The following is a 24,325-nucleotide window of genomic DNA, read 5'->3' as shown; positions in this document are numbered from 1 at the left end:
AGTCTCTCCGTCGTTCCCCGTCTGTCCTTTCTACTTTGTCCTTTCTGTGACCTGGGCCCATGTGTGTGTGTGTGTGTGTGTGTGTGTGTGTGTGTGTGTGTGTGTACATGGCAGGCACGGAGACGGGCTCCGAGCTGCCATGGAGATAGGTTCATGACCCAGAACATGGCAGAGCTGATCAGCTTACCGGCCCCGGTTAGCAAAAGCTAGACAAGACGTCAAGGACGGGAGCGATCCTTCCATCTCCTTTTGCAAATCTTTGTTTTTATATTAGGGCTGTTGACACTTCGAGTCGACCTCAAAGATCTTTACGAACAAAGACTGTCTGATCAAACAGCTTGCCCCACGTCTCCTGTCTCCTGTCTCCTGTCTTCTGTCTTCTGTCCTCTGTCCTCTGTCAAATACAAGCGGCAGAAGACAGACCACGGTTGACAGCCCGCTGACTGCCGTCATGTGTATGTTCAGAACTTACATGAGTGGAAATAATTCTTTGGTGTTACAAAAAGACATTACGGAAAGACAGAAGCCAAGTGTGTGAAATTAATCAGTTTAAATCGTCTCATTATATGTTCGTGTGACGGGTCGTTCAGGCCTAGATGAGGAGGAACTCAAGGAGCCATTCATTTAGCTCAGAAACAGGAAATACACGCGTTATTGTGCTACTCGTCTATAGCTTGTAGCATTATCATTACCGCCGTATCTCAGGAACGCCCACATTTGGCACAAACGTCGACTTGGTCTCGAGGTTAAACTGATGCGAATTTGGTGCTCAAATGTCCATTTGAATTCACAAAACACGTTTTTTTTGTTGTTTTTTTGGACCATAACCCAATAATGAATATATGCTAATTATGACAATTTAACAAATGTCTAATAGGATACAATGATGACATAGATCTCACTGGTTCTAGCAGCTGCGCCACAGCTGGACAATGACACAGCCGTTCATATACATTACATTGCATTAGGAAGTTAAAAAAAATAACATTTGATCCTGTTTCTGTTTCAGGTACCAGGACATGAGAAGACAAATTGGCTTTGAAATCAGGGACATGTGGTACAATCTAGGTAACTTAACCAATATCCTTTCATTTGTGAATGTGTTGGTTTTTTTTCTGTATGAACTCACTGATAAAGATGTTTGTGATTATTTGCAAACTTAAGTACTTTTCGCCGGGTTGAAGATTCAACTCGCCAACGAACAGCAGCTAAATATAGACAACTAATTAGCTTCGTGTTGTGTGATTAGAGAGACTCGGCAGTCAACTCTCGACGGAATCAAATTGTGGTGTTAGATTTGGGCACCTGTGCCTCCCTTACAGTCTGCTCATTGCAACCTACACCATCTGATCCCTTAATTAGAGCGTTACGCCAGATTAGATTGACTCATTCACTGGCTTTTTAATGAGCCTCTTGCTTTTTTTTTTTTTTTTTTTTTAACCGGAGGTGTTGACGTTATTTACCGCATGACTGTCATGGAGCCAGATTCTTTATTTTTTTTTGTATTCGTTTGGAACATCTAATTTTAAAACCATAGCACGCTAAGGATTACTGTCCTGTTAGGATCAACAGGTTGCATTCTGAAGCGAGTTGTGTGTGTGTACTACGCTGTGCATCTATATGTAAATGTCTTTTCTATCCTCTCGTAGGGCCGCACAAGATCAAATTTATTCCAGAGATGGTGGGTCCGATCCTGGAGATGACGCTAGTTCCCGAGATCGAGTTGCGAAAGGCCACCATCCCCATCTTCTTTGACATGATGCAGTGCGAGTTCCACTTCACATGCAGCTTCCAGCGGGTGCGTCCTCTGAAACGTGACAAAAACGACAAGGCCGTAACAAAGTCACGAAAAGTTGTGGGAATCTTGAGGCGTAAAAAAAAAAAAGTTCTATAGCCATAAGCTGTTATTCTGCAAATCTAATTTTTGTTTTGCTCCGATTATCAACAGCCACGGTAAGTGGAACTTAATGTTATGTTCCCGTTACAGTGCGAAATTAAGCCTTTCTGCATGAGGAAATCCGTTTGGCTGCAGCTGTTCAGCCATAAGATGTCTCCGGCAGTTTACAGCTTTGTGATGTTTATGTGGGCGCCCAAAGTACGTGATGCTTATTGTACATGCATCAAAACTGAAAGAACAGCACAATGGCCTCATGCCTCTGCTGGCCCTGGTAGTGTAGTCCTGCGTTAAGACCTGTGGTGGTTTAACCAGAGCGCTGCTAATTAAGTCAATGTGTCACTCAGGATTTGGCCCATTGGAGGTGAATGCCACTTTTCATTCTTTACCTTTTTACTGAAGTATGATCAATTTCACATTGGCCTCACCCTTCTTTTTTTTTTTTTTTAGGATGTAAGCCGGTAATATTCCTTCCCTGGGTCTCTCTCCTTGTCTGCGTTTGTTGTAAATCCGGGGCTTAACGGAGAGCGGCATTTATATCTTTTCTTACTCGGCTGCGCTTTCCTCCCCTGCTCTGTATTTGTGCCTGGCCAACACACGAGCAAATAAAGAAGTCAGTGAAAATTGGTTTGTTTCGGCACAATAAACACATTTTTCTACATCTGCCACATACAAAGATCAGAGAAATGGGGTCCGTGCGTCACCGTCAGAGGCTACGGCAACAAACGGAGCGAAATGCAAAAAGGGGGGATGCGTCTCATGATGCGGCGTAGTTCTGTCTTCTAACCAAATTTATACACATAATTATAAGTTAAGAGAATAATGATCAGAAGATACCGGCTCGCGACCAGCTGGACGATTAAAGTGGAAACGCAGATCCCCTCAGCCGAGCCTCGATGCGGAGAGAGAGAGAGAGTGTGAGACAGGGAGATGGCGTTAATGAATTGAAAAATTAGCTACACTGATTATTTACGCCTGCTCTGTCTAATTGCAGTTTGAGAACGAGATCATCACCAAGCTGGATCACGAGGTGGAGGGGGGCCGCGGAGACGAGCAGTACAAAGTTCTCTTTCAGAAAATGTAAGTGCTGATTAATGGGCAGGATTACGCCTGAGCCTCTCACAAGTTAGGTAATGCTAATTGCAAACATGGCACTCCTCAAAAATAATCACAGTGTGCTGATGATCACACGGCTATCACAGCTTGCCACTGTGATATTTGCTTCACAGTCGGATGCTAACTCTGCTGTAATGTGCAAAAAAGAAAAAATGTGTTTCCCTGAAAGCTGCAAAAAAAAAAAAAAAAGGTCAGACTATTTCAAACTGTCGGAGAACATCTTGTTCACGCTTCACATTTCTTTTTTTCCTCCCTAACCCCTGGCTTCTCTTCCTCCACCGCCACGGCAGTCTACTGGAGCACTGCAGGAAGCACAAGTACTTGGCCAAGACGGGCGAGAACTTCGTCACTCTGGTGGTTCGCCTGCTGGAGAGGTTGCTGGACTACAGGACCATCATGCACGACGAGAACAAAGAAAACCGCATGAGCTGCACCGTCAACGTGCTCGTAAGATGTGCTCTTTTTTTTTTTTTATCACTATAACAATAGTATATAATAGTTAACTAAAATGACGCGCGACTAGCCACACGAAAGAAACGATAACGACCGCATGTCGCGGTTTAAGATGTTATCGAGGAGCAGCTCACCTGAAACGCCTCTCCTCTGTGAAGTGACATTTCATCTTGGAGCGCTGAAATGTCAGTGTTGGGTCTCACGTGACTCCTGGCATTAAAAAAAAGACTACAGGCCTATGGAGCCCAAACCTACATTTAGCTGAGTCATGTTCCCTCAGTGCTGTGCCAGGGGTTTGCGTAAAATGTAAGTTTCCGTTTTTTTTTTTAGGGACACTGATGTCAGCCAAGTCGCTCGTCTTTAGTGAATACGTTGTGTCTTCCTGCTGTAAGCGAGGACATTGTTATTTATCCATATTTTACTAAATTGAGTTGTCACATTGCCAAATTGTTCTTTTTAAAAAGATAAAAAAAATAATAATAATCTATAGTCGGGGTATTTTTTCGAGAGTTTTGCAATGTAAGCATAATACGCTAAACCAGCAATCCATTTGAATGGTCTCTTTTCTTCCTGTAGAACTTTTACAAGGAGATAGACAGAGAGGAGATGTACATCAGGTAAGTTCCATCCAGCCTTGTGTCTGTTAAGCATGTTCCTTTTGTCCCCAGAGAGCCAGAATCAAATATTTGTTTTTTTTGTTTAAAAAAATGCATTTCCATCTCCACAATCTCACCCGTCGGTGTTTTGCGTCTCTCTGTCGAGCTTTATTTGAGGTAAATCGGGCTCGTCGAGACGCATCAGTCCAGCGGCGTTAACTTTCTGCCCTGTTGTTTAAGTGAGGCGAGGCCCGCTCAGACGTGACCCCATAAATCATTTGTTTTGCTTTTTCCCGCCAGGTACCTGTACAAGCTGTGTGACCTCCACAAAGAGTGCGACAACTACACCGAGGCTGCCTACACTCTGCTGCTACACGCCAAACTGCTCAAGGTACACGGACGCAATATCAACCGCCAATGATTGCAGAAGCACGCTCCTAAAAAAAAAAAAACGAAAACTTCAAACGAAACACAAGTACACTGCTAAGCTATCGGGGCGTTTAACCTCAGGCGTTACACAGGTGTGTGTTTTGAATGTGTTCAGGATTCAGAGCGATACTGCCGCATCCCTTTAATCCCACCGCGGCATGAGATGGCTACTAAGAGGGCGGACTTGCTGAGCGGCATCTTTTTTTTTTTCGCCTTGCGTCGTCGATGCAAATCACGGCTAGTATCTGATCTTTCCTGAAGGGGGAAAAAAAAAAGAAAAAGAGGAAAAAAGCTACGACATAGTTTAAAGCGGAGGATAAAGCAGCAGCCACCCGAGGTGCTTGAAGATAAAGGTGTGCTTTTACTGTCGTCTGAAAACGCAGAATCCTCAACTATAAATCACGTGGTTCAGTGCGAGCTTTAAGGTGGAAACAGGGGGGGGGGGGGGGCGGTTTCCACCACACTTCTTAGTGCAATATCTTAAATTAGAAATATTCACAAGCTATCACCAAGCTTTTCTTTTTAAGATCCCACCTTTTTTTTTTTGTCTATGTAGGACCCGCTCTAAGCCTCGGAAAGGTGTTTTTTTTTATCTTTGCCAAAAATATATCACATCTGCACACAGAGTCTTTTCCCAGTTGGGGTTTGGTGTACCCTGAATTTGGAGTTGTTCCTCTCTGCCTTTTTATCCCCAAAAAAATGGTTGCACATCTCATCTGTATTTGCATAAATAGCTGGCTGCATCAGCCTTTGTATACGGGTCCCGACAGGGGGAAGAGCAGGCTGTGACTGAATCACATTTTCCTCGCTGAGCAGTCACAGTAGCATGCAGGAGTTGTTTTTGTTATTATCATTTTAATTCTGCTCGTCTCTCAGCAGCTGTGGCGTTCCCGATCATACCTTTCAGAGAGGGACTCGCTATTATGTCGCTGGAAATTGGTTAATTTTGTTCCACCGGAGTCTGGATGAATCCTTTCTTCTCCAATAAGCTGTCCCGTGTCATCGCCGTCCTCCCTCTGTGTAAACGAGCTTGAACGAGGACAGATGATGGATGCGTAATTCTGCATCCACCAGCAGGCTGTGTAGTCAAACTGGCTCCTGTAGTAATAATTAGACCTCCAGTAGAGTCCCCCTGCTGCAGTTATAACAATGGTTGATGAATTTATGGCCCTTTGTGTTTTGTCAGAGATGCATCAGCACTTTAGCTCAGTCGATGCAGGGTCACCAGCCATCCATGAATAAGCTGAGATCCTTTCCGACCCTGTAAATGCCGCAAGTTCAGCTGTAAAAGAATCAATAACCTGATCCAAAAGCCTCCCGGCGTCCCTGTTCATGCCACGGCAACAATGTGCAGAGCAATTACTTGTTCACCCGTCTCCAGCACCGGCTATGCAAATTCCTTTGGCTTTGCTATTCAAATTTTGGCCCCGCTTACAAAACTTTGGTCCGGTTTTTTGTTTTTTTTTCCACAGAGATCTTAACTCCTCAGGTTACTCACGACACCAATTAAAACTGGCCGGTAATGAATCGGTCCTGGCAGCGCGCGCAGGATTATGGTTCCTCGAACCGCGGAGGCCAATCAGATTGTCCATCTCCCGGTTAGCCAAGCTGCTCTAGCTTGTCAGAAAGCTCATTATTCTCTCCATGCTGATGCATGATGGAGTACGCGGTCAGCACAAAAGGATACCCCCCCCCCCCCCCCCCCGCAGTCTTTCTTTCCTCGCATCGCTCTTCCTTGTCCACCATTCTTTACAAAATCAAGCAAAAACTGTAATGAATAAGATTACGCCGCTGCACGACTCAACTGCATCTGATGTTTACCGTTAACGGAAGCACTCTGCCGGCTTCCAGAAGGCCGTCCTGCTGGTGGGCTATTCTCGGCTGTAATAAATACTATTACAAACGATTGATAGCCGCGGGGATCCATGTGTTGCACTCATGCTCTCTCTTAGCCGTCGACACGCGTTCCATTGCCCGCGTCTCAAGTTTCGTCAAGAGTGCAATCTCACCCATTTGCATTGGCTATAACTCAGTGATTGATTTCTTGTCACCCGTTTCCCCCTTTTTGCTCTGAATCGTATTGCCTGGTGTTAACCCCCCCCCCCCCCCCCCCCCGCGCTAACTTTGTCCTCTGCAGTGGTCGGACGAGCAATGCGCCGCCCACCTGACCCAGAGAGATGGCTACCAGGCCACCACTCAAGGACAACTTAAGGACCAGCTCTACCAGCAGATTATCAATTACTTTGACAAGGGCAAGGTGAGACACACACACACACACACACACACACACACACACACACACACACACACACACACGCAGAAGAGTGGTCGTAATCATGATGAATCGTGGACTCTTGAGTATGCTATTTTTAGATGCTGTCATCTCTGTTAAATACCTCTCCTGGCATGAGAAGGCAGGTTTTGAAAAAGAGTCACTGAATGGAGGTTTCATATCCCTCTCCTACAGAACGGGGGATTGCAAATAATCCTCTTCTTTTAGCTGATGCTCTTATGGACGAAGGCGCATATCAGACCACACGAGCGTCAACGCGGCTCTTTTATGTCGTCCCCTACTCTGCCTCTCATAAAACCTTTGTTCCTGCTCGTCCCGCCCCGCTTTCTCATTTCCCGTCATTCCACATCAGCGAGGTACTTGAGCACCATCTGTGCGATACCGCTGTATTGTGACTAAAGAGAGCTTGGCCGTTCATCTGAACCTCAGATTTGAGAATGCGTTCTGCTTGTGCACTTGCACTATACTTCTGCACTCCCTTCATATTTGGTTCCAGAGGAGAGAGAGAGAATGTTTTTTTTTTTGTTTTTTTTGTAAGCTAAGCCTGAAATGGGTCTGCAGGACTGCAGCCAGAGCGTCTCAGAGATGATGTCCCAAGGCTGTCTGTGTCATCAGCACTGGTGGTGCAAGCCGCCACTCAGGGTTCACTAGCCAACTGTCACTCAGCAGGATACTGCCAGGGAGACAACAAATTGAAAAAAAAAAAAAAAAAAAAAAAAAGAGCGTTGGCTAAACACACACAAACACACCAGAGTGATCAGGAGGCGTTACAGTGGCTGTGAGAATACATCAACACTACAGAGAGAGGGGGGCGGGGGGCGGTTGGGGGATCAACTGAGGACAGTTTCTACGAGTGTCACGGGAGTCATCCAGAAAGCGGTCCCAGATGGTGTCGCCGCCACCACTCTCACTGATGGCAGGCTGATCTGAGCAGCAGTCTGGACTCGGTCTGCCTCCAGCCTGGCCCAGATCAGTTCAGCCTCATCTCGCCAGGAAGCCAGTTAAGAAGCCCTTCAACGCCGCAACGTTCGAGTGGCGCCCATCTATCTGTTGACAACCACTCCGCCGCATTGGATGAGTCTCGATGGGGAAATGCATCACTATGGGAATGTGTGCTTCCCCCGAAGAGGATGGCGTTTTGAGTTTCAGATCAAAGAAAAAGAAAGTGAACAATATTGACATAATTAAGATAATTCACATGTATTTATTTTGAATACCATTGCCTGGAAGAGATAATTATGTTTATTCAGCTGGCTGAAAAACGACTACTTTCAGCTTGAATCTTGATAATTAATTCATTTACTAACTGTCTCTTTGTGTGTGTGTGTGTGTGTGTGTGTGTGTGTGTGTGTGTGTGTGTGTGTGTGTGTGTGTGTGTGTGTGTGTGACCAATAGATGTGGGAGGAGGCAATCATTTTGGGAAAGGAGCTGGCTGAACAGTACGAGAATGAAATGTTTGACTTTGAGCAGCTCAGCGCATCCTTGGTAAGAAATATAATTTTTTTGTTTAACATTAATGCCGTTCGTCACATTTCTGTATAGTGACTATTAATGCAAAAAAAAAAATGATGCATTTAGAGCACATTGACCTGAGATTGAGGACTGTGATGTTTATTTCATCTGTTTTTATTTAACCAGGAAAGCTTCATTGAGATTAAAATCTCTTTTTCAGGAGCATCCGTGTGCTGATAGGCAGCAACGAATATATATATTATATATTATATATATCATAAAAGAGAGATGACACAAAATGCATCACCAATTTGTAAAATTTGTAACACTTGACGTCCATGTCAATAAATCATTTTAATTATGTTACATGCTTATAGCACTCATAAATATTCATAATGCTTTATAACAATAATCATAACACTTTACAAAGCATTTTATAACGACTTATAAGGTCAAGTGTCATAATACTACTTTTGCAGGTCACTCACTGACATTTTGATTTTCAGGCTCATAGTGTATTATAATTCTTACAGTTGTTGTACATTATAATCAGTGTTGTAATTTACTTTATAACTTACAGTAACATACAATCACATCATAATTCTGAAACAGTCAGAAACCAGCAATTATGAAGCATCATGATACTTAATTAACCTTGTAAAATGCTTTGACATGTGTTATGATTATAGTTATAAAGCATTATGAATATTTATGAGTGCTTACAACTATAATTCTAGAGCAGACGATTGTGCATATAAGTGTTTACAAGGCATTTACAGACATAGAAAGTGTACCATGAGGATCACCAATGAGGATCAAAGAAAAGTAAAAGTGTTTTCATGATAGTAAAATCTTTCCATTGTATCTCCCAACAGCGGAAGCAAGCCCAGTTCTATGAGAACATAGTGAAGGTCATCCGGCCCAAATCGGACTACTTTGCCGTCGGCTATTACGGCATGGGCTTCCCCTCCTTCCTACGCGTGAGTACTCACAACACACACACACACACACACACACACACACACATCTCCCCCCCCTGCTGCTCTCAGCACCCCACACACACATGGCTCACAGCGCAGCGTGAGAGAGCCGCTCGTCGGAACAGATGATCAATAGGTTTACCGGGGCTCCCTCAGTCCTCGGGCCTCAGCCGTCGATACGTTTGCGCTTCGCGCGTCTCGCTGCTTTTGGTTTGGTTTTGGGGCGGGGACTCGCTCGTTAAACATCCCGCCTGCTCTGGTTTTCACTTACGGTTCACTTACTCGCACGCAGAAAACAAACTGAATCGTGAGCAGCTGTTGCTCGTGTGGACTATAGAGAGGATCCAGAATAATGTGCTGGCCGGATGCCCCGGTGAGGGGAAAAGTGGGTCTATTGGAAAAAAAAAAAAAAAACACACTGAGAGCTGTGAATTAAGAATTAAGAATCTCTCCTAGTCTCATCCTTTGTGTGTCCTCTTATGTCTCCTACCTCTTTTATCCCGTCTCCTTCATACCTATCTAATATCCACCTGTTTTTAGCATGTGCTATATGAGTCAAAAAAACTCCCCCATCATCCACCAGTGGAGGACATGGCTATAAAGACCGTCGAGGTCAGACCAGGAGAAACACCCCCCCGCCTTCGTTTTTGTCCGATCAAAAGGCCGATCACGGCGCAACCGCTGCCTCTAATTCCTTCACCTGAACACCCTTTTTTTCCTCCACGCCGTGAGCGTGGCCTGCATCACAAGTTCCCCTGCACAACAAAGCCTTTTTTTTGCGCCCGCTGCAAAGTGAAGGGAAGTGAAACGGTCACTTTGTAAATTGCTTTAGGGGGCTGCTGCAAATCATTCAGACGCTGCGCTAGTTGGATCTTTACTGTGAAACTTCTTGCAAGTGGTGGATCCGTTCAGTGGAAAGCCCCCCTGATCTCTCAAACGACCACCATTAGTTGGCCGTTAATCATTATGAATATGAACACTGAGCCTGAATAACAATCGCCCCAAAGTCTATGTAGAACCCCTTCTTTAGTATACTTGGCCGCTAAACCTGAACTGACGTGCGTTTCCTGCCCGGCTGGCCTTGCACCAATGTGATCGCAGCTCATCGCAAATGTAGTACGCGTTCAGCAGGTGTTTGATGACTCCTCGCCGGCGTATTCAGTGTCTGAGGTGCTACCGTGTGCACACCAGACCTCTTTGCTCTCTGTCGGCGAAAGGGGCGTTGTTAGAGAAATCCACTCGAAGCCGATGTAAAAGTCATTATCACAGGACATTTATTCTTGCAAGAAGGAGACAGAGTTGAAACACATACAAGTCATGTATCAAGGCTGCTCAGAGGTCCGTCTCTGATGTTTATACTTCAGGATAACACGCAAGTGCGTTTGCACAGAATCATTTGCATAAAGCTACGTGGCATGTCTTGAACTCGCCCCTTCCGCGCAAGCAAACGTCTATCTTGACGTTTAGTAAGATACACAATCGCCCCTTACAGAAGGTCACAGTGACTGCTAAACGAGGAACATCTGAGGATAACAAGTGTGAAGAGAGTTCACACAGGAGCCACAGACTTCACGGAGCCTTGTATGTTAAACAATAAGAACTGGTCATTCTAAAAGTTATTTTTCTCAGTTTTTTTTATTTGAACAGTAAATTAAATTGATGTGGGCATTTCTCTTTTTTGCCACATCTGGTCTATAAGAACTAAATGGAGCAGCGGCGAGGGTTTGCTCGCTTGTGATGTGTCGCGTTTACAGCTGCGTTTAGGCCGTCATCTGGTACGCGCTGTTTTAAGGTGTCGTAAGGTGTCAAAAAGTCCTCACAGAATAAGATATCGGTGAAGTCGAGTCTCGAGAGCGACCCCGATCACATTCGCCCTTTTCGTTCTATTACGAACAGCAGCCGTTTCACACCGACCTCCTGACCCCCTTTCATCTCGGCGGGGCGGGAACTCCATTACAGACGGGGGGGGGGGCGCAAGCTGCACTGGTCTAATCTAACTGGCTATTTAGACAGCCGTCAAAGGACAGCTTTGAGCTCTCTGCTTATTCTATTTGTTTTTCAGGTCAGATCTCACCTGAAATAACCAGGTTTAAGCCGGGGTTGTCTTTGCCAAAAAAGGAGTCTGCAGATTAATCTACCTGTGCATTGTTTTTTTAGTTTTTTTTTTAAATTGTAGCGTTCATTATGCTACAGTGGAATAAAGCTGCTCTCAAATACCCAAAGCTGAATATTACACTCGATATATATATATTTCATAATGTTGAAATATTTCTGCGTGAGTACATAAAGGCGAGTGTTGAGGTGTGGGCTACTTATTAAGATAAATGTGGCTCGGTGGGTTCTCGTTTCACCCCCCCCCCCCCCACCATATTGGTGTTTGTGTTGCAGCATCGCGGTGTCCTTAGAGAAAAGTCAATTATGTGGGAAAATCAATACTCTGATAAAGGCATTTTGTATCCACCCCTCTTAAGAATTGATTATATGCAAGGGTGCTTGATTCAGCGGCTTATGATTTATTAGTTGTTAATGTGGTTGGACACGAGGGCGTTTTGCTAATTATAAAATGCTCTAGAATAGATCATGTCATTTGTTTAGATCTGCAGCCATTGATCCCAGTTCTCTACTTTCTTCTCATGTAGTTCAGCGTTTGCTTTGTTTCCTCTGACCCGGTACAATTAAATTAAAGTTTATATTCTTCTGATACTTACAAAACAAAACATTGTAAAGACATTTAAAGACAGGCACTTATCTTCTCATCTTATTCATCATCAGTTCAGCCTTGAAAGTACGATACCTTCGTCGTAAAGCTTCCATTGTAATCCTCAGTTTCCGTCAGCTTTTAGACGCGTTAAAGGTTTTCTCAGTATCTCAAAGACTCGACAATTAATTCTCTCCTTTTAAATCCGGTCTGCGTATTAACCCCTCGTCTAGTTTCTCTTCCCATCAATCCTAAACTTTACTTCTTCCCTGTATTTACTTTCCTGTGAGCGCTCTGCTTAAAAAGCAGTTGAGGTGTGTGTGTGTGTGTGTGTGTGTGTGTGTGTGTGTGTGTGTGAGTGTGAGTGTGAGAAAGTTGGGTTTGAAATATGTATCCTAACGCGCCACATTCAGAGCACCTCGGTTATGAGCGGTCATGTTCTATCGTTCAGAATGTTCCTCAGACGGACTCCAGAGCGTCACTCAGGGAGATGAAGCATTCCTGACCTGGTACATTTTCAGCAGCACTCTTTTCAAATGCAGAAAACAAGATGATCTTTTTAATCAGCCTTTGTGTCCGTTAACAAAGTGCTTTTTTTTCTGGGAATGACCTGGTTGTCTCCCCCCCCCCCGTGGTCGTCCTCCCCACGTGTCACAAATGGTCCGGTCCTGCTTCAAGTGTATCCCGAGGAGCTTAAACCCTAAAGCGCACGAGTTTCATTTCCATTTTGAACCTCATAACATCGCAGCCGTACAAACTAGTACTTCTTTGTCACTTAACTTTACGAAATTGCCTTTCTACCCACCAGCCAAGAAATAAAAGACCATTTGAGCGTGAATTATTATTATCATCTCAATGACGGTGATTTTCTTTGCCAGAGCTAGCCGGTGTAGGTTTGAGGGTAATGGAAATGAGAGTCGTGACATTGAGATTTCTGTACGCACGACTAGAATGCTCAACAACACGATGTCGAACCCCGCCCGTCCTCTTCTGAATAAGCGCACAAGACACGGTGATGCGAAAAGATTGGATGTCCTCGAACGGATTTGAGTGATTAAGAGGAAAATATTGAAAGCGAATCCCGCCCGTTGTTTGCCATTTAGAAAGTTGCGGCGGTTGTGTGTAGTCAAGGCAGGTTTTGTCGGATTCTCCCGCAGCTCGAAGGAATGACTTTGGAAATCAGCGTGCGACTTATTTGTCAAAAGCAAACTCTGAAATGGCTCCGGGCGTATAGTTCACGGCTGCGATTCCTCAAATTCATGTGGAAATTGAGATGTGTGCCGTGCGTGGGCACAGGGCTCGCTGTGCGTGAGCGCTACGCGGTTATGGTTTATGAAAGAAGAAAAAGGGAGTTTAAAGAAAGAAGGGAATGGTGAGATCCCTACACGATCAAGCTGTTAAAATGTGAAGGGGCTCTCTCTCTCTCCCCCCCCCATCCTCCAGTGCCGACATCTTACCGCACTGATGTGAAACAGAACCGTTACGGCGGGTTTTGAAGGCGACCTCCTCGGTAGCTGTAGTTGTGAAACAGAGGCCCCCCCCCCCCCCCCCCCCCCCCCCCCCCCGGCTACATTGTAGTAGCCATTTGTCTGTCAGTGTGCTGAAACAGAAGCCCGCTCTGAACTCAGCCAGGACTGACTAATCACCGAATCAATGCCGAGAACTTCCCGTCACCCTCATTTCCAAGTATTTAATATGATAATGTATTTTTAACCCAGCCACAGCATCGGGGGCCAAGTGGATTCACAAATTAAAGCCCCTCTGATCCATGTGGCTTTCTTTAAATATTACAATTTTCTCATTGTTTAAAGCCACATGCATTACAGTTCAGGGATCTGGTGGAATTTACGACGATGCACAAACAATGTAGAAAGCAAGAAACCATTTCATTCCTGGCAATAATATTCCTGGAAAGAGAGGAGGGTTATAACTTAAGAGGACATTTCTATTTGTGTTCCATCATTTATTATTATTTTTGTTTAGGGTTTTTTTTCAACATACATATTATTTCTATATATTCAGAACTGCTTGGAATAAAGTAAATAAAATCAAAATAATTTTCCGTATTCCATGTTGTGTTTCAGAACAAAATGTTCATCTACCGTGGGAAGGAGTACGAGCGCAGAGAGGACTTCGAAGCCCGTCTTCTCACGCAGTTTCCCAACGCAGAGAAGATGAAGACGACCACGCCGCCCAGCGAGGACACGAAGTCTTCTTCTGGACAATGTATCCTCAGCACGAGTCATTCAAATTTCAACTGTCGCACGTTTTCTTTCGCTTTTCATTTCACTTTCATGAAGAGAAATGTGTCTTTTATAATTAAATAAACCTTTTCCCCGTTATTTATTACATCAGACAAAATGCTTCACATGTATAAATCAAAGCTTCATTCACTTTCAGCCATCTTTGTGCTTTGGCACCAGAATTTTGTGAAATAATAAGCTTGTGATTTATCATTTGACTCCTTGACGTTTCTGCTGAAGACATCCAGTGTTTCACGGTTAAACCCATCCTCGACCTGCCGGCCAAGTTCCAAAACAAACCCGTCTCCGAACAAATAGTGAGGTAAGCAGGACCCCCCCCCCCCCCTCTCCGCTCACATTCAGTTCTTTTCCTTCTCAGAGTGCGTTATTGAAAGTCACGCAGCATTGCGTTTCATTTCTTTCTTTTTTTTAGTGATGTGTGTCGAGGGCCGCTGCAGGACGAAAGCCAATAAATCTCGATGTAAATGTGTGTGTCTGTGTGGAACAAACAGCGGTTGACCTTCTTGTCGTTCTCCTGGTTATTAACTTGCGCCAGCCATCTGCCGGTAGTCGCTGCGCCAAGTACAACATTGTTTCTCTGACATCATTAATACCTTTTGTGTCGCGCGCCGGGGCCAACGGCAAACACTGCCCCCCCCCCCCCCTCCCCTCATACCCTCCCCGCTTGTTTGCCCAATCTGTACGCCGGCCATGCCACTGCATCAGTCAGCTGTGCAAATTCACTTCGATATGCCACCCAACGCATCAATGGACGTAATTAAAAGAAGACATTTACTCTGAAAACCTTTAGGGCAAAAAAAAAAAAAAATACCTGCGCACTGATCGCAAGCCTGCACCGTTGATCTCTCCCCCCCCCCCCCCCCCCCCCCCCGCAGCAGCCTGTTGGCTTGTTTGCGAACTGTGTCTGATTGGAATATGTAACTCTGTTAATAGCCCAGATCAAGACAACCGCGTTCAGAGAGGACGGTTCCACACCAGCCGTCTGTCCGTCTCTCTCTCTCTCTGTCCGTCTCTCTCTCTCTCTCTCTTCTTTCCCTGGTTGTCTCTCTCCGTCCCCATCCCTCTGTTTTCTCTCATTTATTCTCTCATTCAGTGGGAAAGATCAGCGGTGCATAGCAATGAGACTCTGCTGTTTGAGCCAAAAGGGTCACGGCAGCAGGCAGAGCCCCCCCTCCCCCCTCCCCCCCCCTCTGACCTTGCTTTGTCCCGACCATGCTACTGCATCATCTCTAGCCCGCCAGCTAATAACGTGTAAAAGGCTTAATTGGGGTAACGCAGCTGATTTTTAAAGCTGCTTTATAAATCGCTTTATTAGATCAGAATCTCAGAGGCTTCCTTTTTTTTTTTTTTGGGATGTTAATGCTTCGCTTCCTCAGCTAATCTGGGGCTGGCTCTCGTCGTGTTTATCATTAGATAGCGTGTTGCCCTTTGTGACCAAGAATAAACGGCTGGAGTACCTGTAGGACCCGAGCCCGGTCTCTCTGCGCTGTTTGAATGTCACCACGTTCATTAGCGACACGTAAACGGTCTAAAAACATTGCAGCATGGCTGGATGTGTGTGGATGTCTGTATAGAAATATGGAAAAAAAAGAGCGAGTATGTGTGGGAACATGTGCTGTATGTGCCCCCCCCCCCACAGCCACTAAGCAGCGCCATCATTTTCCCGGTGTGAAATGTCTATTAACCTGATTGGGGCAAAGTTCGTCCCTCGCTAGTCGTGTGTCTCTGTCACGTATGCTTGCGGCTTCACTACGTGTCCGACATGTCGGACCAACCTCCGGCGCTGCGACTGACGCGTGCGACCCAAAAACGGATGCGAGGCCGCGTCGTAGACGTGCTATAGTCAAAGCCGGCACGCTGAATGCCACCGCTTCTGGCGGAGCTACCTGTCCTGTGGTTGACCTGAAGCAAAGCAATCAACCTTTGAATGGGGCCGTAGATTGCCCATAACAGTTTTAATTTACTCAGGCGCTGATGTTCTCCCTCCCCAGCTTCTACACCGTAAATGAAGTCCATAAATTCCAGTATTCCAGGCCAGTGAGGAAGGGGGAGAAGGACCCCGACAACGAGTTTGCGGTAATTGTTTTGTTTTTTTTCCACTATGACTTGACTTCTCTATTTCTTTTTCTTTTTTTTTAATAAAGGGATTTATGAATTATTTGTTAACAATAAATCATCAATCATTAATTAAATGTGGGGGAAAAAAAAGTGTTACGCCAGTTTGAATGTCTAAAAATAACATTGAAGGCTACTTAGTATTGAATTATAATATAGAACATTTTAGCTACTTTTGTTTGCAGAAGTTGACAAAATCATTTATGGTTTGAGTGATAATAGTCCTGTTATATCCCATATTTGAGTTTTTGAAAAATTGTACTTAAACATGTATAACAAAACGTGGATTTCTTTTGTTTTCCTTCAAACATGTCTTGTTCGTCTCTCTCTCTCACGGATAAACCACAGACACTAACGGTTGTATAGGCTATGCTACATATTTGGCGGGGCATATAACGGGGCATCTGTAAGATAATCTACTTAGTAGGATACAGAGTAAAGCCTGATCAGATAGCTTCAGTCTCCTCTGTTGCTAAGATGCAGCAAACGGAGTAAAACTGAAATGGTGTTTTTCATTTTTGTCTCTTTTTTTTTCTTTGTCTCTGTAGCGCGACGGCTGTTTTTGAATTTATTACAGGATGCTGATCGATTATTGTTTGAGATTTGTGTTTGAGGTTATAACACGTTTCAAGCAGAGTAAATCAATAGCAAAGCAGAACTCTCATTAAACACGGGGAAACTGGCTGCCAACAACAAGACCCAGGATAAATAAAATTGTTGATAGTGATCCAAATCTGTTTGCCCTGTGCAACCATTACTGTCGATTCCTGATATTTTTGGTACATCTTATGAATTATGTGTTGTTCACACTTAACATCCAGGTGGCAAATGACAATGGTAATGAGAAAATGTATCCCATCATGCATCACACTGTTCTCTGGCAGGCTGATGCACTTAACTCCTCTCAGACTCACTCTGACTGACAGTGAGGTGATGGATCTTTATAAGATTTACGGACATTATTTGAGCTCCGTGGCTTTGGATTGAACAACCATTACATCATCTCGCTCTCATTCGTGCAACAGTCTAAAAGCTTGTTTCCATGTAGTTTGGCACAAAAAAAAAAAAAAAAAAGCCCTGTCATATCAGTCGATTTGTGTTCTGATCGTGTGTCTTTTTGTCGTTCCGTCGACAGAACATGTGGATCGAGAGGACCACGTACTCGACGGCGTACAAGCTTCCCGGCATCCTGCGTTGGTTCGAAGTCAAGTCGGTCTCCACAGTGAGTACGACGGGCCCGTGTGCCGGGCGGGGCCTCCTAATCAGACAAGGATCCGCAGCCTCGCTCAGAGGCAATCGATGTGATTTGTCCACTTAATCTGTATAGGCAGCCGCGTGGCATTCCCCGTACTAACGACGGGGCACGTTCTCGCTCTGCCAGAGGGCCCGCATTGATTCACCCAGCACTCCCTTAAAGGCTGTCTCTCCGCTGACAACAGCTTCCCGGCTCAAACGCGAACTAGAGGACAGTTCGTAGACTCGCTCACTGCTGATTTTCCTGTAATGGAAATACCTGGATCGCTGTATTGAAAACCTGTTGACGAGCGGGGGTTGGTCTTAACGGCTGCAGCAAATGACCTCCAAGTATTTACCGTAGCACTTGGAAGGTACACGTTTCCCCTCCATCTGGCTGAAACGGCATTAAAGTTTCATGATGTTGAGCTCTATTTGTTTTGACGAATTCAAATGCTGGTGTCTTGGTGTCCCCATTTTGGGCTGGGGGTGTTGTGTGGAAGAAATGAGTGCGGCAAATAGAAGTTGCAGCGTAAGAGCCGGTTACAGTGTCACTTAGAGCCAAAAAACACACCGCCTCATCCTTTTAATGTGTCATTAGTTCCAAAACAAATGTGCTACTTAGAGTAATTAGCCCCGGCTAAGTATTATACAATCAATTCCTCTGTATTTGTGGCTTTAACTAGTCACTGTCATACCTGTGCTGGTGAACGCACCTCTCAGAAGTGATCCATAGCCAAGGCGGTTCAGTACCTGCCGAACACATGACGCCCACACACACACACACACCAGGCAGCTCGGACATTTAGCTCACCATGCACCGGTTCTTCTGGTCGCTACACCCTAAGCGCAAGCGTTTTATTCACAAAGGTTCGATTCCCTACCCGGCTCCCGAGTCCATGTAGCGCGGCGCTCCATCGATCACGTTAATTCAGAGGGCCTCCTCCTTCAGGCTGGGTTGGGAACATACTGTCAGGAGCAGCTTGCCCTCCAGATGAGCCGGGGGAGAGGCCAGCTCCCCGAGGTTACACTCTCTATTTAAAGCTTAATGACTAGGCTGAGATTCACCGAGCTAAAGCCTTCCATCTGACAATGCTTTTTATCAAGCTGGCCGGTGACATAGCTGCACAGATTGGAGATTTGTCTCCCTGGCACAACGTCTTTATTCTTTTGGGCTGGAGTCTAATTCTAACATTTGTACAACATGTTCCTCCTTATATTCTTACTAGCAAGGAGGCTGCAAGGAGGTGATTTATTTATTTTTTTTGTTCATCCAAAGTAATTAGATTGCCTCCAACGTATAGAGGTTTTTTGTTTTTTTTTCACACTAGTGGAATTAATGTCTGCGTTTCCGAGCATTTTATTCATCTTTTCTCAGAATAGCCAATCATGTTTTGTTGACATGGGAACTGAAACCAAAGTGCTATCCATCTTGATTTGACAGTTGCAGGTTCATGTATGGGCGCAGTGGAAAATGATGCATCGCTCCTCTATCCTTCGTGATTTATGTGCGTAGTTAAGGCTTTCTCAGCCTATCCTCTAATAACCTATTCCTGGTCAGTGAACACAAAATGTTTCCGCCTGATTGTTGGGATTACAGAGACACTCCTGATGTGTGTGTGTGTGTGTATAAACTGAATATTTTGACGACACCTTCCTTTACTTTCGCTGCACAGGAGGAGATCAGTCCACTGGAGAACGCCATGGAAACGATGCAGCTGACCAATGAGAAGATCAGCAGCATGGTGCAGCGGCATCTCAACGACCCCAACCTTCCCATCAACCCCCTCTCCATGCTGCTGAATGGGATTGTGGATCCGGCTGTTATGGGAGGTTTTACCAACTACGAGAAGGTAGTCAACATGAAAATAATCCTGCATGTATTCTATTCCTATATAGTCTCGACCCTGAGTACATTCAGGTAATGAATACGGGGGGAAATACGCCATTATGTTTGAGTAATATGAGAAGATTAATGAACCTCTTGTGTCTGAATGTGAAGCTAGAGCCAGGAAACGTTAGCTTAGCATACAGACTGGACAAAAAGGGGGGAAGCGGCTAGCCTGTTTCTACTCTAGGGTGACGCAATGTGCCTACCAGCATTTCTAAAGCTCATTACACACCTTTCACAACTTCCTGTAGTCTTGTTGTCACAGTGAGGTTGCCAGGCAATCAGCAGAGACTTCAGGCAGGCCAACACACAACTTGGTTTTCTCTCTTAGAGAGACGGAACGTGTTAATTAGTGAGCTTTAGAGGTCCTGATGGGCAGATGTTGTCACCCTATCTATCCAGCCGTTTCCCCCCTGTTTCCATTCTTTATGCTAAGCTAAGCTAACCACCTGCTGCTCCAGCTTCATATCCAGCATACAGACATGCGAGTGATATTCATTTCCTCGTCTAACTCTCGAAGAGAAAGTGAACAAGGTCTTCTGACATTTTATATCCCTGAATATATCAAGCTGTATTCAGAGCTAATGCAAATGAACCAATTTCTTCCCCCAGGTCTGATATTCTGTGTGAAATAACATCATAATCTCATGCATATTTCAAGTCCTAGAAGCTCTCATTCCACCAGCATTTAACATTTTTACCATCACACTTGTGACTACTAACATATTTTTTTTGTCATCATGAATCAGTTTTTGTTCTGGGCCCTTTTTTTTTTTTTTTTTTTTTATCATGAAAATCTTCCATGCATCCTGTTTCATCACATTTCTGGTGTTCACCACTGGTTTGTGAGCTGCACACTCCATTCACCGTAACACAATAGCGACTCGTGTGGAAAGGAAAACATTTTATTTTTTTTATGATTAAAAAAAAAGAAAAGAAGTGATAGCCTGTTGGCTCCCAGCTAATATCACAACCTGGAATAGATTCATATTGGTCTTGTGAAACGGTGCAGTATGAGTCAGAGGAGGAACGACGTGAATTCTCTGCCCTCAGGTCGCTCCTTCATCTCAGTGCAGGTGATGGAGGAGAGACGGATGTCTCGACTACATTTTTCTCATTTTAACGGCCCCTCCCAACGCTGTCCCCTTTGACTTGTCAGGATTTTATTTATATTACAAAATTTTGCACATTTCAGATTGCTCCTTCAGTCTTTCCCCCCCCCCCCCCGTACTCACTCCTCCTTTTTCTCCCTTCATATAAACAGACTTACTCCAGTAACTCCTCTCCCTCTTCTTCCCCAGGCCTTCTTCAATGATAAGTACATCCAGGAACACCCAGAGGACCTGGAGAAGATAGAGAAACTAAAGGACTTCATCGCCTGGCAGGTGAGCTTAAACTGCATATTGCTGATCTGTGTCTAGGTTGAGATGCATGTGATCATGGTGAAGCGTCAGTCTGTCTCGCCCAAGATGTCAGGCTTCAAGGAAAGGTTTCATGCTCTGCTCATCACGAATGACAATCTTGTTTACTTTAAAAGATATTTTCTCATTACATGCTATTTACTTTTTCCATGGCACATGTTAAAAGCAGAGGAAGGCATAGCCTGCAGGCAAAGAATATGAAGATGGTACGAAGTAGCATGTGATGCATGAAATAATGAATTCATGCCACTTTGCTTAATTTGCATGGATTTGCTTTGGGGCTATTCACATATTGGCCTTATACAGTATGTAATGTACTAAGTTATTAAAAGTGCAAAATTCAAAAGAACTATTTGTAAGTGGAGAACGTCTGTCTGAGCAGAGAATGAAGTCACTCTTCTGTGTGTGTGTGTGTGTGTGTGTGTGTGTGTGTGTGTGTGTGTGTGTGTGTGTGTGTGTGTGTGTGTGTGTAATGGGAGATTCTCTGTGCTTTATTCACGTAGCCGGTCTAGCGGCGCGTTAGTGCATGTGTGTCTCATGTTGTTTACTCACCAGAACATTTGGACTCATTCAGCACCCCCAACAAGGGCCCCGTTGACACCGAGCGGTGGAGAGCTCGAATGCTGAAGGATACTTTTGTTCCGTTCTGTGTAAAATGACATTCATACCTGAAATGTTGTCCCCCTTACTAAAGCACCGCTGCCACAGCAAAACCCCGAAAAGGTTACGGCTGAAAATATTACATCGTTTTGAAGAACGAAGTGAGTCCCACTGCCGAGAGTGTCCAATGACGGCAACAGAAGTGAGCTGGGAGAGAAGTGTGTTAAAGAGTTCATTGGAGACGATAGCGAGGTAGAGAGTGCTGAAGCAAACATTCTGTTCTGAAGTTAGGGGGGGGGGGGAGGATGCTCCACAGCGTGAAGAGACAGAGGGAGATCAGCATTGGCGTGTTTTTTGCGAGCTCTGCACCCTCACTGAGCCTGCAGGAAGTGCACACGCAGCAGACAAGAACTGCACATACACCCTTAATGTTGGAATACATCACGGCACGTGCTGTTTAACAGCTCACTATGAAACGCCACAGATCTGTAGCTCATTTGTGGCTCATCTTTGATTAATAAGCTCCTGCTTTCTAGTGGAATACCAAAGACTTCCTCCCGTCGGGATTTTAAAAGGCTGTACTCTAGGTTTTCTGTTTTGTTTTTTCGGTTTTTTTATTGCTCACTCTCGACTTTTTTTTTTTAGCTCTGAACTAAGGGTCACTTTAATAATCTGGAAGTCGAGGTTTCCTGCCTTATGGTTCACCCAGGAAATGAGCACCGACACAAGAAGTTTCTCTGTCTGCTTCCTATAGCTAGTTGCAAGGAAAAAGGAACCTAATTGAATTCGCAATAGTTGTTCTCCTCTCCGTTGTTGTAAAATAGGTCAACGTTGCGCTCTGCATCTCTGGCGGAACTCCTCCGAATCTTTTTTTGTGTTTGTGAAACCTTTTGTCTCATAAGGCACGATGATTCACACAGGAATATATATCGACTTCTTATTTGATGCCATGTGTGATGCTGCTCGCATTTCTATTTTTCCTTAGAGACTGTTGTTTTTTTTACTATTTCCATATTAGTTGTTGGTCTAGTTTTTCCATATTCGTTTTTTGAAGACGTTCAGATTGTGTAAACATGCAGAAATGTAGGATATATATCGCTGACTGAAGTAGAAGGTGACAAAGCAGGTGGGGGGTAACCTAAAAATAACCGTGTCGCTATTTCATTGCTCCTGGAAAGAAGTGAATAACAGAAGTACATTATATTTGACAAGGTTGAAGTATACAACTAGATCTTACCTTTCAAGCAAAGGCAATAAACAACAAAGTCGGTTTTGTTCAAAGCTTTGTGTTTCCAGTACCGTAACGGAAACACGTGAGGCCCCCCCGCAGAATAACCCTGAGAGCCCCCCCCCCCATATAGGCAAGATACTTGTTATTTTTGGAAGTTTGGCATTTGATCCAGCAATTTTCTGTTTTGAATGCCGCTTTTGGGCACCGCTTTTGAATTTGCATTTAATTTTCTCCTCAGGAAAATCAGTGCTAACGTTACCGAGTGAATTGGTGCTAACGTTACCGAGTGAATCAACGCTAACGTTACCGAGTGAACCGGCGCTAACGTTACCGAGTGAACCGGCGCTAACGTTACCGAGTGAATCGCCGCTAACGTTACCGAGTGAATCGCCGCTAACGTTAGCTACCTATTTGCCGCGGGCGCGCCGGTCTGTGACCTTCTGACCTATGTCGTCACGTCACTAACCTAGCTAACAAAGAAAGCACAATTAAATATATTTTTTCTTTATTTTTATATCAACTCTGGAAACACAGACAAGATAATGAGACCATAGTGTGCATCCCATGTAATTAAAATTGAAAAATATATATATATATATTTATTTTTTGGGGGGGAGTGGGGGAGGCCTCCCCGTGGTGCGGGGGCTGCGGGGGTAATCTCTTCGGGTCTGTTGGTTCCAGTGCAATGCTAGAATGTGAAAGAGCCAAATCCATTTCAGCATCAATTTAAGATTTCAGCTCGACTAGAATGGTGCTCGACTGCAATTTTGAAATGATCCTCCGAACACAATCCACAGTGCTAATTAGCAGGAGCTCTGTTGTACGTTCCAGTAATTCCAGTATGAGAATGACTGGCCGCTGTGCCCGGTTAAAAAACGTCCTTCGCACCAAGCTAACTAAGTGTTTGAAATCATGGCGGTGTATGTGTCTTCCATACACACAACAAAACCACACGATTGAAGTTGTTTGGTGTGATCATCACAGAGACGTGTCTCGGAGAAAGCAGAAATACGTTTGCGGAAGCCCACGCCAAGCATGCACACAAGGAACCTTTTAAGAGATGACGAAGGCAGAGTTGTTGATTTGAAATGGTATCAGCTGTCTCCTTGCCAGAAGCAGCATTCTTGTTTATCTCCCGTCTCGAATCTTTCTAAATGAGACAAATGAAGGCGAGCCTGGTCCAATGAACAAACTAAACGGTTCAAAATGAGCCAGTGTGCACTGTTATTCTGCAACAGCCATTGTCTTCCTCTAGTAATTAGGGAGGAAATGAGCAACTGGAAATCAGGAAATTAAGTATTGTAAAAAGCTCCCTGGCAAATACAAAGTGTGTGTTTTCTGTGATGTTTCTGGTTATAATTAGCAAACACTCTACACAGATGCCTAAATTAGCGCCTTAGTCTTCTCACTGCAGCATGATCCATGCTATTTAAAGTTGTTAAGGGTAGCTGAGTGACCAATACATGGAAATTACAGACCCAAGGAGGCAAATTGCACCTGGGCAATAAACATAATCTTTTTTGTGACAATTCTGTTTTGTTTCGTGTGTCTTTTGTTCTTGCCGGTCCCTTCACCTCCTATATAGTAGAAACCTGCCTGCTTATTAGTCTGTCTGACTCACCACTGGCCGTGTATGTGTCTAAAGACCTATGTGGTCTT

General features: G+C 44.5%; 1 protein-coding gene across 1 annotated transcript in view; it reads left to right on the top strand.

The window, feature by feature from the left end:
- Window positions 1–24,325, top strand: part of dock1 (dedicator of cytokinesis 1) — a 161,556-nt gene that overhangs the window by 126,424 nt on the left and 10,807 nt on the right. The window contains 15 exon segments of the mRNA XM_068736926.1: window positions 1,010–1,068; window positions 1,650–1,798; window positions 2,889–2,974; window positions 3,301–3,457; window positions 4,040–4,080; window positions 4,360–4,450; window positions 6,626–6,745; window positions 8,177–8,266; window positions 9,109–9,213; window positions 13,996–14,137; window positions 14,395–14,476; window positions 16,167–16,251; window positions 17,426–17,512; window positions 19,200–19,376; window positions 20,716–20,799. Of these exon segments, the coding sequence (XP_068593027.1) occupies window positions 1,010–1,068; window positions 1,650–1,798; window positions 2,889–2,974; window positions 3,301–3,457; window positions 4,040–4,080; window positions 4,360–4,450; window positions 6,626–6,745; window positions 8,177–8,266; window positions 9,109–9,213; window positions 13,996–14,137; window positions 14,395–14,476; window positions 16,167–16,251; window positions 17,426–17,512; window positions 19,200–19,376; window positions 20,716–20,799 (1,555 nt within the window).

Source organism: Cebidichthys violaceus, unplaced genomic scaffold (genome assembly GCF_023349555.1).
Source record: "Cebidichthys violaceus isolate CVI_PGR_0920_01 unplaced genomic scaffold, fCebVio1.0.p SCAF_74, whole genome shotgun sequence".
Taxonomy (NCBI): Eukaryota; Metazoa; Chordata; class Actinopteri; order Perciformes; family Stichaeidae; genus Cebidichthys; species Cebidichthys violaceus.
This window is presented reverse-complemented; position numbering and strand designations above follow the sequence as displayed.